Source organism: Furipterus horrens, unplaced genomic scaffold (assembly GCF_987537825.1).
Source record: "Furipterus horrens unplaced genomic scaffold, mFurHor1.1.pri manual_scaffold_12, whole genome shotgun sequence".
Classification (NCBI taxonomy): Eukaryota; Metazoa; Chordata; class Mammalia; order Chiroptera; family Furipteridae; genus Furipterus; species Furipterus horrens.
In genome coordinates, this window is record NW_028327182.1 from 79,675,855 (window position 1) to 79,694,981 (window position 19,127).

Sequence of the window (19,127 nt, forward strand, 5' to 3'; positions counted from 1 at the left end):
TGAGAAGCTTATAGAGTTAGTCCCAGATCAAGCAGCTAATAAAAGCAGGCACTTGGATTGAACTCTACCCATCTGCAAGGTCCATGCTCTGAAAAGCTCTGCTTACACTAAATAAAGCCTTCGTCAGATTTCATGGGAGCCCATAAAGAGTATCTTGCCTTGCCCTTCACGTGGAAGAAGTAACAGCTCCACTTAAAGAAATCCCAGTGCATTGTAACTTTCCTAGTTATGAGGTTGAGAAGGGGACCTGGGACTCAGGTCTTCTGCCTGCAACATGTCACATTGCCTCCAGTCAGGTCAAGTGGAGCTGTGATGTAAGAGTGTACATGTTGGGTGTGAAGGGACCATTCTCGCAGAGACTGCAGTCCATGTTCCAGAAATATGTTGTACACCCCACTGTACACCCGTTGAGGTTTTGACATGGTTCAATGGGATCTCTAGTTTGAAGTGACTTCTTCTGGAGGGTGGTGGCCTCATGTGCTTCATCCATGGTGTGCAGTTTTGATCCCCCAGTTTAAAACCAGTGTACCTTTTTTTTTACAATGTATGTTTTAGGTCATGGGAAGGAAATCAGGCTCTCTGAGAAGTACAGTCTGACTCACTGTGCTCCTCATACTGATTTTCTCTTTATAAACCCATTCTTACACAAAATCTTCACATCCTTCACTGTCCAGAGCCCACCCAATACATGTAACTCCTTCATTAATCAGAAAAATCTAATGTAATCACTTTTTCTTTTTTCTGGAGCTTTTAGCCTTCTCTTTTTATTTAAACATCTCCTCACCATATGTTTTCTGAGTGCCTATTACAAGCCAAGTACTCTGCTAGGGGCTGGCTATCGAGAACTAAATATGACATAGCTTCTACTGCTTACAATGTGATCACAGGCCAGCAGGCATATAGTAACAACTATCTACTGATGCCGGGCTTAATTCAACAAAAACATTATTGAGCACCTGCTACAGTATATGGCAACCACTGTATTAGATACCATGTACAGCATCTTAGTGAGAATCTAACCTGCCCATGAGCAAAGACTCTGCTTAGGGGTTCTCAACCAGGGCTGACATTTGGCAATGTTTGTAGACGTGTTTGGTTGTCAGAACTGGGCGTGTGAGGGTGGAGCTGCTATTATTCTTTCCAAGGAGGGGAGCCCCCACAACAAAGGAGTACCCAGCCTCAGATGTCAATGGTATTGAGGTTGAGAACCCTTGTTCTGTCTTTTGCTCCTTCAAGCCTGAGTCAGAGTTAAGTATTGACTGGCCAGTAGCAGGAGAGGGAAGATTATCTTTGATAGAATCTGTCCTCAATTGCCTCACAGATCCGCAGGCACTTCTGGGAGACAGGAGGGCATCATAAACCAGGAAACCCAGTAATAAGAATGTGATTAGAGCCAGGTTCAGAAGTGATTTAGAGCAAAATTTCAGACTTCAAAGGAAGCAAATGAAAGGAATAATGGTTCCGGTACTTTAAATGTAGCAGATAAGGGAAGCCACAATAGTGTGGAGACTTGATTAAATAAACCTAACAGAACAAACGCATGCTGGGTAAGAGCAAAGAGAAGGGTACCTGAGACAATGGGGAAAGGGTAGGAAGAAACGAGAAACTCTTTTCACATGATGAATCATAGAGGTTATCTGGGAGAAAACAAAAGCTCTTTCCCAGACTGCGGTACCAAAGAACCTTTGAGAGGATATCTACATTATCTGGATGAAAAAGATCCTGCCTTGTGGCAATAATGATGACACTCCCTGTCCTTTGTCTGCTTTGAACCCAGGCTTTAGTTAAATGCTCAAACAGCCCAAAACACCAGATCTTTTCACATGCCTCTTATGGGCTCAAAATCACTGGTGAAGAGAAAGATCTCAGCACATTTTAAGGAAAATTAAGCTAGTACAAAGGAGGCAAAGGAAACCTTCAAAGCTTTTGTCAAATAGCAGGGAAGTCCATGTTGAATACAGAGGTGAGGGGCTGGTGCAGGGGGCATCTAATGCCATAAAGATCTTTGACCCCTCTCTTCAGCTGTTGCCTTTGTTCTGAATCAGGGAGGAGGAGGGCATCCATTAGGTAAGCTGTGCAGTCAAGGCCATGTTGCTCAGTGGCAGCAACATCAAGGCTGGTGACCATAAATGTCTACATCATCTACACTTCCTCTAGTTAGTTCTGAGTGACCTCTGCAGCAGAAAGGACAAGAGGCCTTGCTTTGACCATGCTGATGGTGGGCCCTGAGTATTCTGTGTAACTTTCCACCATGATGACCTTTTATTCATACTTCAAAGACCTGCTTGGGAATAAATAGTCCACAAAGTCTTGGTTGACCACTCTGGCCAACAGAAATAACCATGTTCCTTCCATATTACTGTTGTTATTATTATTATAGGTAGCACATTTTGGTTTAGTTATTTACATATTTATTTTACTTACTTGATATTTGGGCTTGTCAAGAATAGAGACCTTGTGTCATTCAATGCTGTATGCCTTGAGACAAAGAAGTCATCTGTTAAAGTAGTAAGAGATTAAAGCTGTATCACATCAAGCAAGTATCATAACTGTCTTTTAAGTCATGTTCTGCTATCAGGTACAGCAAAGCTGACCCAGCATCAGTGAGCGGATAGTGTGATAGAAGAGAAAGAACCAACAGTGGAGTCAGACGCATGCTAGCTGGAAGCTCTACTTCCTCACTTGCCAAGTGCATGGCACATGGTCACTAACCAGAGACCTTGTAGGGTGGTCTCAAGATTTGGCTTTTGAAATCAAAGAGAACTAGTCCCCTTACTGTCTGAGACACTTTGGGGAAGATATTCAGTCTAAGGCTCAATCGCCATATCTGTAAAGTAAAAGTGATAGTAGTACCTAACTCAGCTGAGAGAATGAACCAGGAGGATCTGCGGTGAGTGCCTAGCAGAGGGCCTGGTGTGAAGTCCACAATATGTGCTAACTATTGAAGAATCTTCAGTTATGAAGATTCTAACATCTCAGCAGATCACAATATTAAATGAAATGACATATAAATACAGTCCAAAAAATATGAAAACATTTATTTGCAAAGATATGCACCCCTATGTTTACTGCAGCATTATTCATGGTGGCCGATCATGGAAATGACCAGTTTTCTTTGACAGAAGAAGGATTAGATAGAGGTTTGGTGCATATATACAATGGACTACTACTCAGCCTTGAAAAGGATGAAATACCGCCATTTGCGACAACATGGATAGACCTTGAGAATACCACGCTAAGCAAAATAAGTCAGACAGAAAAAGCTGAGAATCATACTATTTCACTCATATTTGGGATGTAAAACTGAAATTCATAGACACAGACAACAGTAAATGGTTACCAGAGGGAAGGAGGTGGCAGGGTAGTAAAGGGTAAAAGGGACCCAGTATATGATGATGGAAGATGATCTGACTTTGGGTGGTGGACACACAATGCAAAATGCAGAGTATGTATCACAGAAGTATATAATTGAAACCTATATAATCTTATTAACTAATGTTACCCCAATATATTTAATAAATAAATGAAAATTAAAAAGTATGATAGGACAAAACAAAAGCTATGTCTTGATACCTTCCAAAATAAACATGATCATTGAAACACACACACACACACACACACACACACACACACACACAATTCAGCATGTATCAGTTCCCATCTACTTTGAGGTCTTTTCTCCCCATTAGCTTTGCCTTTAAAAAAAAAAAAAATCTATCATTGTCATTACACCCTCTATAGCACCAATTCATACTGCTTATTATTTCAATGATTTAATAAAAAATGAAAATGTGAGTTCTCTGGCTATCAGGAAGGAGACACATTTTTCCAGGCAAATGTTGATCACCATGTGATACATAACTCCTCTAAGTATACCCAGATAGTGTAACTAAGCGCCCCCTTAACTGCAGGGAATATGATATGTTCCAAGAGCCCCAGTGGATGCCTAAAACCACAGACGGTACCGAACCCATACACACTATGCATTTTCCCCCATACATACATACCTTTTCACTTAAAGAAAGCACTTTGTGGCTTTTCTTGGGCATATCAGGATTGATAGTATCCTACTTTTGCACTTCAGGGACATTACTAAATAAAATTAGGGTGACCTGACCACAAGCACTGTGATACTGCGATACCAGGATGGCTACTAAGTGACTAATGGCAGGAGCATCTACAGGGAAGACATGCTGCACAAAGGTGATTCATGTCCTGGGCAGGATGGAGCTGGATGGCACAAGATTTCATCATGCAACCCAGAACAGCATGCAAATTAGAACTTATTGAATGCCACTTCTGGAATTTTCCATTTAATATTTCCCAGCTGGGGTTGACTGTGGGTAAATAAAACCACAGAAGAAAGTAAAACTGTGAACTGGAGGTCGGGGGGCAGCTGTATATAGGTGACAAAGTTGAAAGGCAAGATTCAACTGACTCCCACCTAGCCTCACACATCACTGAGGCACTAGAGTGACTGGTCGCTCCTGTCCAATTTTGGTGGCATTAACGCAGATCTGTTCCTGTGTTTCACTGTGGTGGCACACCAGGGCTTCCTCCTCAAGGTGATCTCCAAATGACACTTCCTGCACACAGAAATTGAGCTTTAAACCATTTCTTATAACGAGCGAGGGTTGGTGCTGGCAGTCTGTGCGGGATGAGGAATATCACACACGATTAATAAACACATCTACAGAGAGAATCTGTTGTGAGGACTGACAGCCAGATCTGTAAGCCAATACTGATTCAACAATTAAAAGAACAGTTCCAATTCAGTTAAGTCAGAGCCAAGAGAGATTCAGTTATATTTAAATCAAAAATCACCACAGTAGGGGATTATCAGCTGCTCAACTCAGAATGTTGGATGTTTTTCTTGGAAGCTTAATAGATAGAACCAAGTGAATCTGAGTTACGTGTGGCTGTTAGCTGGGTAGCTGCTAAGCTAGGGTCGTGTACCTGTAATCTGTGGTGTGGAAGTCACAGCAATGTATACAAACCCAAGCTCTGGGAGTTTCAATAAGTCACTTTTTCACTCTATGTATTTACTGCACTGAATCTAAGGTGGCTCCAGAGAAGAGCCCAGCTTCTTAAAGTTTTTATAGAGCGGGGAAGCTTGAGAGCAATGCAGCACAAAAAAAAGAGGCCATATACTCTGGACCTGAAGCTAAACTGCAATAAGATCAGCTGGGTGTATCTCAATAGTACCTGTAGGCAGGTGCTTATCTTGGAGGTCCTTAAATTATCCCACAAAGGAGAAATGGGCATGCTCTATTTTACTGGCAGTTATGTGAAAGATGGCCCACGGTGCTGGTGTGCTTTCAAGTTGCCACAGTTAATTAAAAGCCAGAGACATTACAGAGGGTGGCATTTCTGCCCAAATAGACTATACAAACAGTGGTTAGGATTTGAGAATCATGGCAAGGGATTACCAGGAGAAGCTGTTCGTGTATGTAATGACTGTAGTTGCTTCCATTTTATTAAGTTCTGCTTAAAAAACAAAGGCAGTCTACAGTTGCTAAACAAAGGCAGTCTACAGTTGCTAAGAGAATCAGGGTGGTATGTGCTGTGCTTCCTAGAAACATTAAAATCCGTGCTGCCTCAGCAAGACTGAGATGGAATTCCTGATTCCTGCCCATGGAGCATTCCTGCTGAATTACAGAACGGCAGCTCTTTATGCTGAGTTCTCCAGACTGCATTTACTCCTGCATAATTCAAGATATAAAGAGTGTTTATTGCTGCTAAACTGGGTAGGAAGGCACAGGACAGAGAAATAGTTCCACGCCTTCATTATGGTAATTTAGAACTCACACATTTCCTCTTCTTATGGCTTTTTCTGTATATTTTTACTATTGATTGATTGATTGCCAACCTTCTAATTTTCCCTCCCAACTGCCTTCCCTCTTGATCTATTTGCATCTTCTCCCAAATTGAGAAACCTTCAGCACAATACGACAATTTTATGTTTTTGAAAGAATAAAGGATGCAGTTTCCTGCCAGGAAAAGAAAGCGGGGAAGGAGAGAGAGGAACATGAAACATGAAGAGACAGTTCATGAACAGTGTCTCTCTGTCCCATCAAAGTCTGTTCAAAGTCGTCTCGGGTCCTGAGTGACTCTGCCAAACAATCTCTAGAACTTGAACGCAGTGCAGATTCCAATGTCACAAAGTTACAGGGTTTAATTGTCATGGAGAAAAAATAAGGCTCAGCCCTAGAATCATAGACTGAGGAACAAAACAGAGGAGGGCAGTAGGTGTGCATACACACACACACACACACACACACACATATTCACATATGCCATTCTCTTACCTAATACTTGTAGCTAAAAATGGGTGAACTAAGGTGGCAGGCCAGTTAAGGGTAGGCATGCTATCTATCCCCCTCGGCTTGTCCAGCATGCAATGCGCCAGACATAAAGAAGCTTCATCAGTTAGAGTTTAAGAGAATTGGCTTGGAGGCCTGGCTGTCTGGGTTCTATTACTGACTCAATCATTCAGTAACTGTACCCTCGCGTAAGCTACTTAATTTCTCTGTGCCTCAGTTTCCTTGTTTATAAAACTGACATTATTAGCACCCACCTGACAGGGTTGTTGGGAAGATTCAGTGACCAGTGCCTGGTATAGCGTGTATATGGAATAAATGTCAGCTATACAGCAGCCTTCATGACCATATATATGTATGAAATAAATGATTTTATAAAACAGAGGTATTGCTATGTTTGCCTGCTCACACATGGTAGCTTGAAGGATCAAATGAGTCAATATATGTGAAAGTCTTTGCACCTTTTAAAGTGATAGTTTAAATTTAAGAGTTTATTATTATGTGTACTCACAGAGATTTTGTAAATACTCATTCACTAAGTTACAAATGCTTTCCAGATACCTACTGTATTCCCAGCTGCATTTGTGTTTTCTGCTAAGGGGCATGGGAAAGGATACTGAAAAGTATAACTTGCATTTCCTATCCTGAAGGAAATCACCTTGAAGAAATATGGCACACAGTCATGAAAAGTTAAATACAAGAAAAAGAGAAAAAGAAAAAAATGTTTAAAGCAACAGACGTGTTTAGAGGGACAGAAAGCATGCTGTCATTTGAGCAGTTCACACCCATTGAGTTAGGGATTTCTAAGAAAGAGAGATCGGTGTCTGCTAGGATGGCCCTGGAAGAAGTCAAAGACTGGCTGGGTTTAAACAGTCGCTCCAGCACTGTGTAAAGTACAAACAGAGGGAGGAGGTCAAGGACATTCCAAGCAAGGAGGAAAAAAGAAGACAGAGATACAGGGCTGTAAGTAACAGAGTCAGAGAGCAGTGCTTGGGAAGAAAGAAGGCGGAGCCTGTGGAGCTGACCTGGCAGCCTACAGAGAAAGGGTCAGGGGAGGCAAGAACAGCAACTAAGCAACCTTAGCCTGAAACTGTGAATTGTTCCAAACCTTATATATACTATTTTTTTTTTCCTGTAACTGCATACCTAGGATAAAGTTTCATTTACGAATCAGGCACAGTAAGAGATTAACAATGACTAATAAGAAAATAGAACAATTATAACAATGTGCTGTAATATAAATTATGTGAATGTGGTTTGTCCCTCGAAATACAGTACCACCCCCTCCCCTTTTGTGATGACATGACATGATACAATGCCTATGTGATGAGGTAAAATAAGAGACACAGGTTGCCATACAATTTAAAACATAAAAATTTTCCATTTAATATTTTTGAACCCTGGTTGACCTTGGGTAACTGAAAGCATGAAAAGTAAAACCAAGGCTTGGGTGGAAATTCCCTCTTCCATGTTTCACTCCCTCCAGGAATATAGAACAGGAACAAAAAGGAAAATCAATACAAATCAAGAACTTAAGCCGTTTTCTATCCTTTTTTTTTTTTTTTTTTTCCCCCGGTAAAGAAATAGAGCTTCTCAGATAAAGATGTGGTAAAAGTCAGCACATTAATAAAATTCACTTAAGGACCAGTATCAACAAGGATGGTATTTGGGCTGCAGACATTCACTTTTTAAATAACTTCTATTAACTTCATTTCCCATCTCCCTTACGATTGCAAATTATTTTGCAGAAATGTTTTTAGAGAAGTCATTTACTGGCACTTAATTACTAGTATTTAAGCAATTCAACATTCTCTTTTCTTAAGAGTCCATTAGGTTTCTATTATAATATTATACATTCTAATCAAATGCAGCTTTCTGAAAAGACCCTCATTGTCAGTCTCCTCAAGGCAAAGTTTATCTGGACTATTAGACATTCTCTCTGCTTTGGCTGCACCAAATTAGATTAATTATTTATACCTGAGGTCCAATGCTTCAGAATGTGGGCACCTCACTTAACATTTCTCTAGTGAATTATTGAGTCTTATTTTTTAAATAAAATCCTCATTTCCTAGTCTGTTTGATTGAGGTTAAACACAATAGTCTAGTGATTCTTGTATTAAATAGTTTGATGTCATAAGAGTCTCTCCTGGGTTTTATTCCAATGAACACATTTGAAACAAATGAACCTTTCATCAAGAATACCCTCACAGGGAAGAAGGGCATAAGACATCAAACCTGGAAACAGTATGGCTTCAGTATGGCCAGAATTATTAAAATAAGTCATAAATAGTATGCAGATTCTACTGTTTATATATCAGGAATAAATTAGAGAGATGAAAAGGGCCTTAGGAGCTCTCTAGTCTCCTTCCTTATCTTACAGATGAAAATAAAAGAGATTCATATCCCACAAATGGCCTTTAACTCCTAGTGACTTGGTTTTTACTCCAATGGCTACTTTTAGGTATCAGTCAAAGGCATCCTGAAGTAGTAGACATGGTCATTGTCACGGACAGGATCTCTCATTGTCCACAACAAACTCTGTTCTGGCTTTTTTATGCAGGAAAGGACTTTATAAAAAAGTAGTTCCCCAAACCTCTAGGAAGTCCCAGGGGCCAGGCCCTGCTGCCAAGCAGCCAGAAACAACGTCCAACGACACTATAGGGAAGGGGACAGTCGCTTGGCAACACCCTCGCAGTTCAACAAACACCACATGGCTCACAACCATGAGACTCGGGAGAGATGCCTGTTCTCCCTGCTGCCACGGAGAGCTGGCACCTCCACTACCACCCTCTGCAGAGGAGCATCTCCACACAATCACCTCCCACTGCTCACACTCCATCCCATCTTGTGCAAGAACATCTGACCAGGGGTGTCTAACCACAAAGACAATGAGAAAAGTGTTTAGGGAGGTAAGATTTGCAGAAAAATTACCCACATATTAGAAATCATGACAAATGGCCACCAAGTCTAACAAGATTAATAGAGCTTCTTAAAAAAATCTTTGCTTTCCATAATGACAACTAAAAGAGAAATGACCTCCTTCCCCCAAACTCTGCACCTCTCCTCCCCAAATAATTTGGCTACTAACACTCGTATGACCCTGGCACACTTTCTAAAATAGATAATAATTTTTTTCATTCCACTTCTGGAACGTCCCCCTCATGTTTTACAAGCGTTCAGGCCTAGTGATCCATCAATGACAGAATTCATGTGGTGGACAACAGAAAGAAGGGAACCTTCTCCTTACCCACTCTACATTAACTGAGGTCCATGACTTTCCCATATTTTCTAATTCCAGCTCTATCTTGACTCCTTGATGAGACAAAAACAAGAATAGTACCTGGCGTGTACTGGCTCAAGGCTAGAATCTGTCAGTTTCTTAGCTCTGGGGCCTTAATTCTCAAAGACACGAAATTATTTTGAGAAGGCTGTTTACCTTGATCTGAGCAGAATTAGCCTTAGACACTAAGCCTTTATGGCAAGTTTTATTGTCCAAGGCAAATATAACCTGTTAAGATTTACAGGCTTTATTAACAGCAATAACCATTTTACAGCCGACATCAGTAAATCAGGGTTTATTGAGAAGTCTACAATTTTAATCTGTGGAAAACCATTAAAACGTCGGATTTTCATTGGACATAACTTCTAACTTTTATGAAACATAGATTTTCCATTTAATTGAGGAGTATAAAATTGTGCAGTGTGGGATAATGAATTGTTTTGAAAAGAGCAAATTGGTTTTAGCTGAACAACAAGTGTCAAACACTGAAGTTGCTGTCTTTAGTTAGAACTGCCCCAAGGTTAAGGTTAAAAGTAACTATAGTGACAAATATGTTCTAGTACATCTAGCTATAGTACAGAATGAGCTCACAGAGTTTAGAAAAGCTTGAATTATCATCCATTCACATTGCAGGTATTTTGGAAAAGTGTGTGAACTATTAATTCATCCAAACCAGTATCTAAATGAGTCTGGTAAGGATCTTCAAGTTGATGTATCATTTTTGAAAAGTGCTTGTATTAGCAATGCTACTACCATTCATAAGACTCTTTAATGGGATAAGTAAGGTGAACAAATATTGATAGTTACCGGCGTCTGTCAATAACCATGTATTTCCTCCACATGCTAGGTTATAAGAGGGGGAAGCAGGAAGCTTTTTGCTAAGTGTCTTTGGCCTTTGATGAACCCGAAGGGCAAGAACAGAGGGCACAGGCAGGAGAGGCTGTGAGGAGTAATGGTCTTAGCAGTACCCTACTTCTTCATGAGGCTGAACACGTGTTAGATATTGCAAGAGTTTCAGTTTTAATCTGGTTCCCCAACCGCAATAGGGCCTTGTGTCTTTTTTGAGAATTGAAGGTTCATAAAGCTTTAGAAAAGGAGGAGGAAGAACAGAAACCACACTAATCCCTATTATTTATTTACTGTTAGAAACTGTGCTAAATATTTTGTGTATTCTTGAAGTTGTTTTCCCTTTGAGTCCCAACAATCCTACAAGAAAAGTATTGTTGCCATTTTCAGATGAGGAATCTGAGGTTCAGGGTGGCTAGTAAATTGCTAGAGGTCACAGCATTTCCAAGTGCTGGTCAGGGTTTGACTCGCCATCTGTTTGACTCTGAATGTCATACTTTGCCCCCATCATGCCTCAGTAACAATCCTCAGTTCTGTTTCTACCATTTCTCTACTCCACTGATGCAGGGAAGAGAACCCTGTGATAGACATCAGTATGCATTTATCAGAGTAAAAATGGGTTTCTTCATGACAGTAAGGTATGTCAAGGCCATGGCCAAAGGTAAGACAATTACAATGAGGTAGAGATCACCTCTGTCCTCTCACCTTTCCTTTTATATGCCTCCTTTTAAATCAATATTTTATTTATTTTTAGAGGGAGGGAAAGGGAGGGAGAAAGAAAAGTAGAGAAACATCAATGTGTGGTTGCCTCTCCCACATCCCCAGACATGGACCCTAAATGGGAATCAAACCGGTAACCTTTTGGTTCACAGGCCAGTGCTCAATCCACTGAGCCACACCAGCCAGGACTATGTGCCCCTTTTTCTTCTCCCCTATGACCTCCTCTCTATAACTTCAGACATCCTATACCCTCCTATCTCCTAGGATAGCATCAAACCTAGGTTCCTGGCCCTGAGGACCACAGAGGCTCCACAGATGTCCTGCTGCAGGCTCCCTGATGCCCCTCCACTCCCAAAGCCCCGACTCTCAGTGTTCTGTTCTGAGTTTTGTCATGGGATTATGTATTTCAAATAAAGAAACAGAATTTACAGCAGATTTAAGATTAGCATATTAGTGAGAAGAGATTTTAATACAAAAATCTCTATTCCTAAGGGTGGGTCATCAGGTGTTATAGCAACCATATATGCTATCACCAGCCTAGGAGCTCCCAAGCTTCCATAAGGCTTGGGAAAACTAACTAAACCCATAGTTTCATTAAAAACAAACAAAAACTGTTAGGAAAAGAGATGATCTGAGCTTTAAGGTTAGATTGGCCTCCTAGGGATCTGAGAGCTTGAGCAAGACCCTGTACGGTGGACATAAAAACACCCATTGCTTTCTAGAATCTCACAGCAGTCTTTTGCAAATTAAATGAAATAATAAACAGAAATCACTTAACACAGCATCTGGCACATGGGGGCATCCCATAAATGGTAGCTCTTTCTGTTCTTATACAAACGACCCTCTCTCATCACATAGATGAGTTAGTGGCCAAGGAAGTTCTATCTTAGAGCAAGAAGATGGTTGTGTATGTCTTGTGAAAACAAGACTAGGACTTATCCCCAACGTGCCTTTCAGTGTGTCAGGTAGGACACCTCCTAGGCCACTTCAGGACAAAACCAACTGCCTTGCAAGCTGTCATCCTTTCCAGGGACAATAGCATGGCCCCCCTGGGAGGTGGGCAGAACAGGAACCAAGTGGGACAGTGGAGAGGGTGGCACAAGGCCTGCTCAGGGAAGATGACTGATAACATTTCACAGTGACAATTACATCAGAGATCGATTTCTGAGCACAGTTCTCAATTACTGTCAGTCCTGAGGAGTCATTAACGGTAGGGTCTTCACATGACTGTACAGAGAGTGAGCACAAAGAGAGACCTTTCGAGAGCTGAAGACCACACAACAGGCATTGGCAGATATCTCCACCAGAGAGAGAGACCCCGACTGTGGAAGGTTAAGAACGTTTTCACTTTCCTTCCCTATCGTTTTCATTCTCTCAGCTTTCTGCTCTCAATCTGCCTTCCCTTCCACAGCAGCACAGATGTGGGTGGTAATAACTACTGTGTAGGCTATTGTTGCAGCTGAAGAAGTGGTAAATATTGGTGCACAGATATAGGTAATACCATCTCATAAATAATTGAAATTCCAAAATAACTCAAGTGTTTAGAACTGGGATGCTTGCCTGCATTAGGACGATGCTATAAACGCTTGTTAGGCCCCACAATAGCTCATTCTACAACGTAGCTGAAACACTCTTCATATCCATCTATAATATAAAGTATAGAAAACAAAGCCTTTTCCTCCTCTTGGCTCAGAATTCATGTTTAAGCTATCCTCCAGCCCCAGCTGCTTGTCAGAATGGCCCTCTTTAATTTCAGTCAACCTCACTCTGAAATGTAATCCTAAAATTTATGCATGATTAAAATGAAAAAAGTTATATGATGTCAAAGGGAGAATCAGAAGTGCATTGAGATGAACAATGTCCCCTCCAATTTCATGTCCATGTGGAACCTGTACATGTGATCTTCTTTGGAAATAAGGTCTTTGCAGGTGGACTATGACCCAGAGTATTAACATGAGGCCATACTGAATTAGGCTTGGCCCAAATGCAATGACTGTGTCCTTATAGGAAGAGAGGAGTTCAGACACACAGAAAGAAGAAAACCATGTGGAGACAGAGGTAGAGACTGGAGTGATGTGTCTACAAGCCAAGGGGTACCACATACTGCCGAAAACCACCAGAAGTGAAAAGCATGGAAACAGTTGTCTCCCAGTGCCCACAGGAAGAACTAAAGCTGCCTCCACCTCAATTTCTGACTTCTGGCATCCAGAACTGTGAGAGAATACATTTTGTATTGTTTTAAGCTACCTAGTTTGTAGTAATTTGTCACAGGAGTCCTAGAGAGCTAATGAAGAAAGTGAGTCCCACAGTTTGGGCATTTGACAGGAGGGTAGGTACCAGAAAGACAATATCCTTTCTCTTGGACACGTCTGTACTGTGTTCTCTCTCCCCTGTTCAACAAGTCTCCCAAATCTTTTTATACTGATGCCTGCCTGTGTGGCTACGGTGAGTTTTTCACATCTTGTTCTGCTCTTGTGGTTATAGCTGAAAAGCACCATCAGAAGTTAATGAAGATGGAAAATGAGTTGAATGAACAGGAAGAACACATTTGCCTTCAAGAACAGGGCAAGAAATGTGGAGGGATGTGCAAAGAGCTGTTTCCAAGTTTAACCGAAGTCCAGCCTTTCCCAAGTAATTGAACAGATAGAATGCTGCTTACTTCCTAGAAGTTAGCCCACACCCCCACAGAAACCCGTTACCCACCACTGCTCTGAAGAATCTTGAAGTCCTGTAATCGGTAAATGCAATCCTGTCTCTAGAAAGCTGCTTCAATATGTAGATGGGTATGTGGATGGGTGTGTGTGTAGGAAAGAGGGTGTGCGTACATGTGTGTAGGGAGGGGTGGGCATGGGTTTGTGTATAGCACTGTGTGTACATGTGTGTAGGGAGGGGTGGGCATGGGTTTGTGTGTAGCACTGCGTGTACATGTGTATAGGGAGGGGTGGGCATGGGTTTGTGTGTAGCACTGTGTGTACATGTGTGTAGGGAGGGGTGGGCATGGGTTTGTGTGTAGCACTATGTGTACATGTGTGTAGGGAGGGGTGGGCATGGGTTTGTGCGTAGCACTGTGTGTACATGTATGTAGGGAGGGGTGGGCAGGGTTCATATGTAGCACTGTGTGTATCCGTTTGTGCAGGAAGGGATGTGGGTATGGGTGTGTGTGTGTGTAGGGAAGTAGGTGTGTGTGTACATGTATGTGTATGGGGGTGTGTGTGCAGGGGTGTGGGTATGGGTGTGTGTGTGCCTGCATGCACACTCATGGATGCATTTACACACTGAGGCATATTGTCCTTTTTGGCTATTATTATACAGACTGCATACTTTCACACTTCTTCCCTTGTGCTCTCTCTTGTACTTATTTTTTTTTTTTTATGTCTTCAAAGTGCAGGTGGAGAATGTTTTACTCACATGCTAGTACTAGAATGGGAGAAAAACAACACAGCAAGTCTAATGGATTTCACAGTTTTGTCTGGAGCAGGCTCTGGTATAACCTCCAGTGTTCATCGATACAGACAACTAGTTTTCATTCATAGTCAACAAATATTTATTGAGCACCTGGATATGAGAAGCAGTATTTTATTTTCTGGGGATATAATAATAGCAAAATAAACAAAAATGTCCCCAGTGAAGCTTAAATTCTAGTGGCATAGGCAGAAAATAAACAAAGTAAAGACAGTAATATGTTTGTGATAAAAACTAAGGAGAAAATAAAAAGCAGGGGAGAGAGCTTGAACATATATGTAGGGTGGTGGGTTAGTAACACTTTCAATAAAGTGTCCAGAGCAGGCCTCACTGAGCAGGTGATATTTGAGCAATACAACAGCTGGGGTAGAATGTTGTAGCAGAGTGGTTGTCATGTGCAAAGGCCCTGAGGTAGAAGCATGGTTGGTGCACTGAAGAGGACTGAGAAGGCCAGTGTGGCTTAGGGAGTTCAGATGCAGAGCAGCAGAAGATGAGGTCAGAGGTAACAGTAGGCCAAATTAGGTTGGGCCAACTGAGATACCAAAAGAACAGAGACTTTTACCCTGAGTGCACTGAGGAACTTTTTACAGATTTTGAACACAGCTAGCCCTTAAATGGCTGCTAGACCTTTTGTAGGTCATTGATCTGAGCATCAGTTTTCTTGCTTTTAAAATGCAAAGGCTGTGCCAGGTAAATATCAAAGTTCTCTTCCAGCTGTAAAAATTGATTACTAGACATGTGAGAACGTTAGGTTCCCACAGGCAGATATCTAATAAAAACACGACCTTCCTCCCCGTTTCTCACCTCTCTTAGGCTGCCAAAGTGGATGGTGGTGACCCAGCGCAGGCTGGGAAGGCAGCCTGGCTGTCCGCACAGCCGGTAGCATGCAGGCGTGACAGTTTGATGCATGAAGCATTTATAAATGGCAGTTTTGAGAGATGGGTCGTGGATGTAGTGAACTGCTCACACCCAAATTAGACTCCCAGGAGTGCTGAGGGTGTCCTCAATGAAGCAGGCATGTCCCCCTATGTCCTGAATGCCCTGCTGCCTTGTCACTCTTCTCGGAAAACTGGGGCACACTCCGGAAAGAACAGAGCAGTGGCAAAAAATATATATAAATATGTTTTTGTTTCACATCAAATGAAAACCTACAAAATAAGCATTTTCCTTTCTAATCATTCCTATCATGCACGAATCTTCACTTTAATTTTCAAGTCCATTTACTTCGTTTCTCTGAATCCTTTGAACTTTGAACAGCGTCCACCCAGCATGCTCTCTGTTGCAATATGCCCATGTGTGTGTCTTTTCGTTCCCCTTTATTTTTTCTTCTCCTTTGTCTGTTCAACTATGAAATCCCATAGCAACTTGAGCTAAAACGTGAAGCAGGGTCTCCTGGTGCATTGTTTATTTGGTTTTCTAAAATACCTCTTCTTCTCAGTGAATAATCCATAGCTCTAAGGACAGTTTCCTATCTTCCCAGGGAAAAGTGGCAACTCTGTGACACTCAGCTCAGGCTTATGTTTATAAAGTTGCAATTCCACTAAACATCCCTGTCCTTCTGAGGCACCCCTGCCCCTGCCAATGCTGCCTTAATAACTGTATTACTAGCCTATCACAACATTTTTTAATAGTGACTGGAAGGTTTAAGAAGCCTTCCCTATTACCATAGTGCCCTATTACTGACAATTCTATTCTATCAATATGGTAGAAGTGCTAGAAAACATGCCAAAAACCCCCCAAAAACAAAAAACAAAAACCCACAGTGCTCTGCATTCTAGACACCTCACTGTGAAGAAAGAATAACACATCGCAGATCAGTGGCTCCAGCACCTTTTACATCATGTCAGCACAGTGCCTAACATGTAACAAATGCTCGCTGAACGTTCCATACACGAAAGAAGAATGAGCACAGGCAGACGCGACTGAAACTCGGCACTAGGGGCCGCCCTCCTCCCCTGGGCACTTACTCACTTGACCTTGCCTGTGAAGCTCAGACTGCTACATAAGCCAGGTGCGCATCAGAGTGCCCAAGGTCACTAACTGAGAACACGGAGGGCGCCCCCTAGCCCCTACAAGATTCGAGGTCACCGAAAGCAAGAACACAGACCAGATCCTACCCAGGCTACCTAGCAAGAGCTTAGTGTCAACAAAGCAGTAGACAGGAGACCATTTCTTCTTCCAACTGATTTCCTTCATGATTCCTTCACCATCTTTCTCATCTGCATCTAGACAGCATGAATGCCAGCCGCAGGCTCTCTCACTTCACATGGGGGACCACACAGGACTCTGCCCTCCCTCCTGGGAACAGGCCTGGCCCCAGGCACTAGTCTCACCTCCGCAGCAGGGACTCCCTCCGGAGGCCGGCAGTGCAGCACGATCATGCCTTCAATGGGAACCTCCCTTCCCTGAGGATCTTGTTCAAAGTTCTTCCGTAAATCTGCAAAGAAGTGGGAGATACAGAACACTTAGCTCCGGGGCCAGAATTATTCACATTTGGTCCAAATACAATGAAATAGTGAGCTTACTGTCATGACCTAAATACACACACACAAGTCACTTGCTTCAGGATTTCTAGAGCTAGAGAATCAATTTCCCAAATATGCTCAAGCGCATTTGAAATAAACCTTAACAAAACTGTTCCTAATGCTCTATATTGATGAGAAGAAGAAAAGATTTACTAGGGAGCAGAAAAAAAAAAAAAAAAGAACTCATCATTTCACGAGTCTTTGCCAGCATTATCTGCTTAGCAACAGATGAAGCGCCTGGCCTATTAAATTGACATCTGCAGTTATTAATGCAGTTGAGATGCGTGTGATATAGTATTCTATTTTTTTTTTTAACTAACGTTATCAATCTGTAACCCCTGCCATTCCCTCAACCTTCTAGGGGGCTCTAGAAGATGATGACAGAGTGAGATCACCTATTAGCCTTTCATCTGTAACCAGGGAGAAGGGGCCATGTTGAACCACAACAAAATCTATAATCTATCTAATCCAACAACACAATAAAAATATATATATATATAATGCCCTCCACTCAAACACCAACGCTGGGTGTCTGTGCAGTGCCCTTCACGGAAGGCTTGAGGCACTTTGCAAACAAACCGCACTATTAACCCTTTACCCGTAGAAGGGAGACGCTTGGAGAGGTTGATTGGCTTGCCAGAGGTCAAGATGACAAATTCACCAAGCTCCCGGACATATCCAGTCTGATTGCTAACCAGCAAAACTTGCTCAGGAAAAAAGGACGTATGGGCAGTTCAGAAAGGGCTTCATTTGCATGGCTGACCACTTGAGCATATGCTTCACGAACAACAGGGGCAGTTGACCTTTGCTTCCTCTGAGGTGTCATAACAACACTTAGATAATTCTCCAGCTAAATTCTTGCAGCCACTTGAAAGCCTGGGAGAGGAGAGCAAAGACGGTTTTCCAAGTCCTCCTCAATGTAAGCGATTCCCCCTCCCGCCCTGACAAGGTCTTTTTCTCCAATTGAGTATCTCAAATTACAGGCTGTGGATTTATTGATTTAATTTTCTTCAGTGCTTACAATAACATGAAATATGTTCCCTGTAAAGAGCAGAGCTCCAGAATCAGTTGCATCTTTATAAATTTTATAAATACATTAAACTCGCTTTTAGCAAGTCAAAAACACTCGATGAATAACAAGCACAGCAATCCATGTATTCACTTTCTTTTGACTTTTTCTCTTTTACTCTTAATGTTTTCCCTCCCAGAGGCAACCAATGTCTTTTGTCAGTGGTGCTGTATATTCAGAGATCTTCATGAGTATAAATGAGACAAAAGATCCTGAAAAGGCTGCAGTGCAGGCAGACGATAGGACTCATCTTCTCATTTCTCTGTTGTCCCCCAAACTGTAAAGCCAGCTTCCTTCTGTTGGAGAGCTACATCTTGTCACAGCCCTTATGATTCATAATTCCTGACGCCAAGTGTGATGAAGGTCACATGACTGATGGCAAACTGAATGAAGGGACTGTGGGAAAACCCCAGAAGAAAAAACATCTCACATTTCCTACACAATCGCACCACAAATTCTCCTTTGCTCTCCCAAACAACAGATTTTTGAGTCAGAAATCCCTTTTCCACATGGCTCATTTATTGATCAGGACTATATCAAAATTAGCCTGTCATGGACTAAGAGGAGACACCAGTTTGCTAATGAAAAAGTTTGTATTTTTTTTGCGGCAAAGTTTGTTTGGTGGGCTTGCCATCCCCACCCCACCCCCTGCCCCTTTGTTGTTTTGTTTATTAAAGGAAGTCTTACTCAGTGGTGTTAAATAAAGATTACAGGTTGACAACAGCAAATAATCTGTATTCAAACAGAGGAAGCACAGAAAAACAACCATTCAATACATAGATAATTAAATATGCACATAAAGAAGGAGAGCCCTGTATTGACACTGGGATATAGGAAGGTGTATTATCATCTATAAACAATAAACTTTGAAAAATTTCTAGTAGATCTCATACAGCCAGGATTAG

The 19,127-nt window shown here is 41.8% G+C and overlaps 1 protein-coding gene across 1 annotated transcript in view; it reads right to left on the reverse strand.

The window, feature by feature from the left end:
- Window positions 1-19,127, reverse strand: part of UNC5D (unc-5 netrin receptor D) — a 223,474-nt gene that overhangs the window by 163,255 nt on the left and 41,092 nt on the right. The window contains exon 4 of the mRNA XM_090258224.1: window positions 16,962-17,065. Coding sequence (XP_090114350.1) covers window positions 16,962-17,065 — 104 coding nt within the window. The remainder of the gene's footprint in view (window positions 1-16,961; window positions 17,066-19,127) is intronic.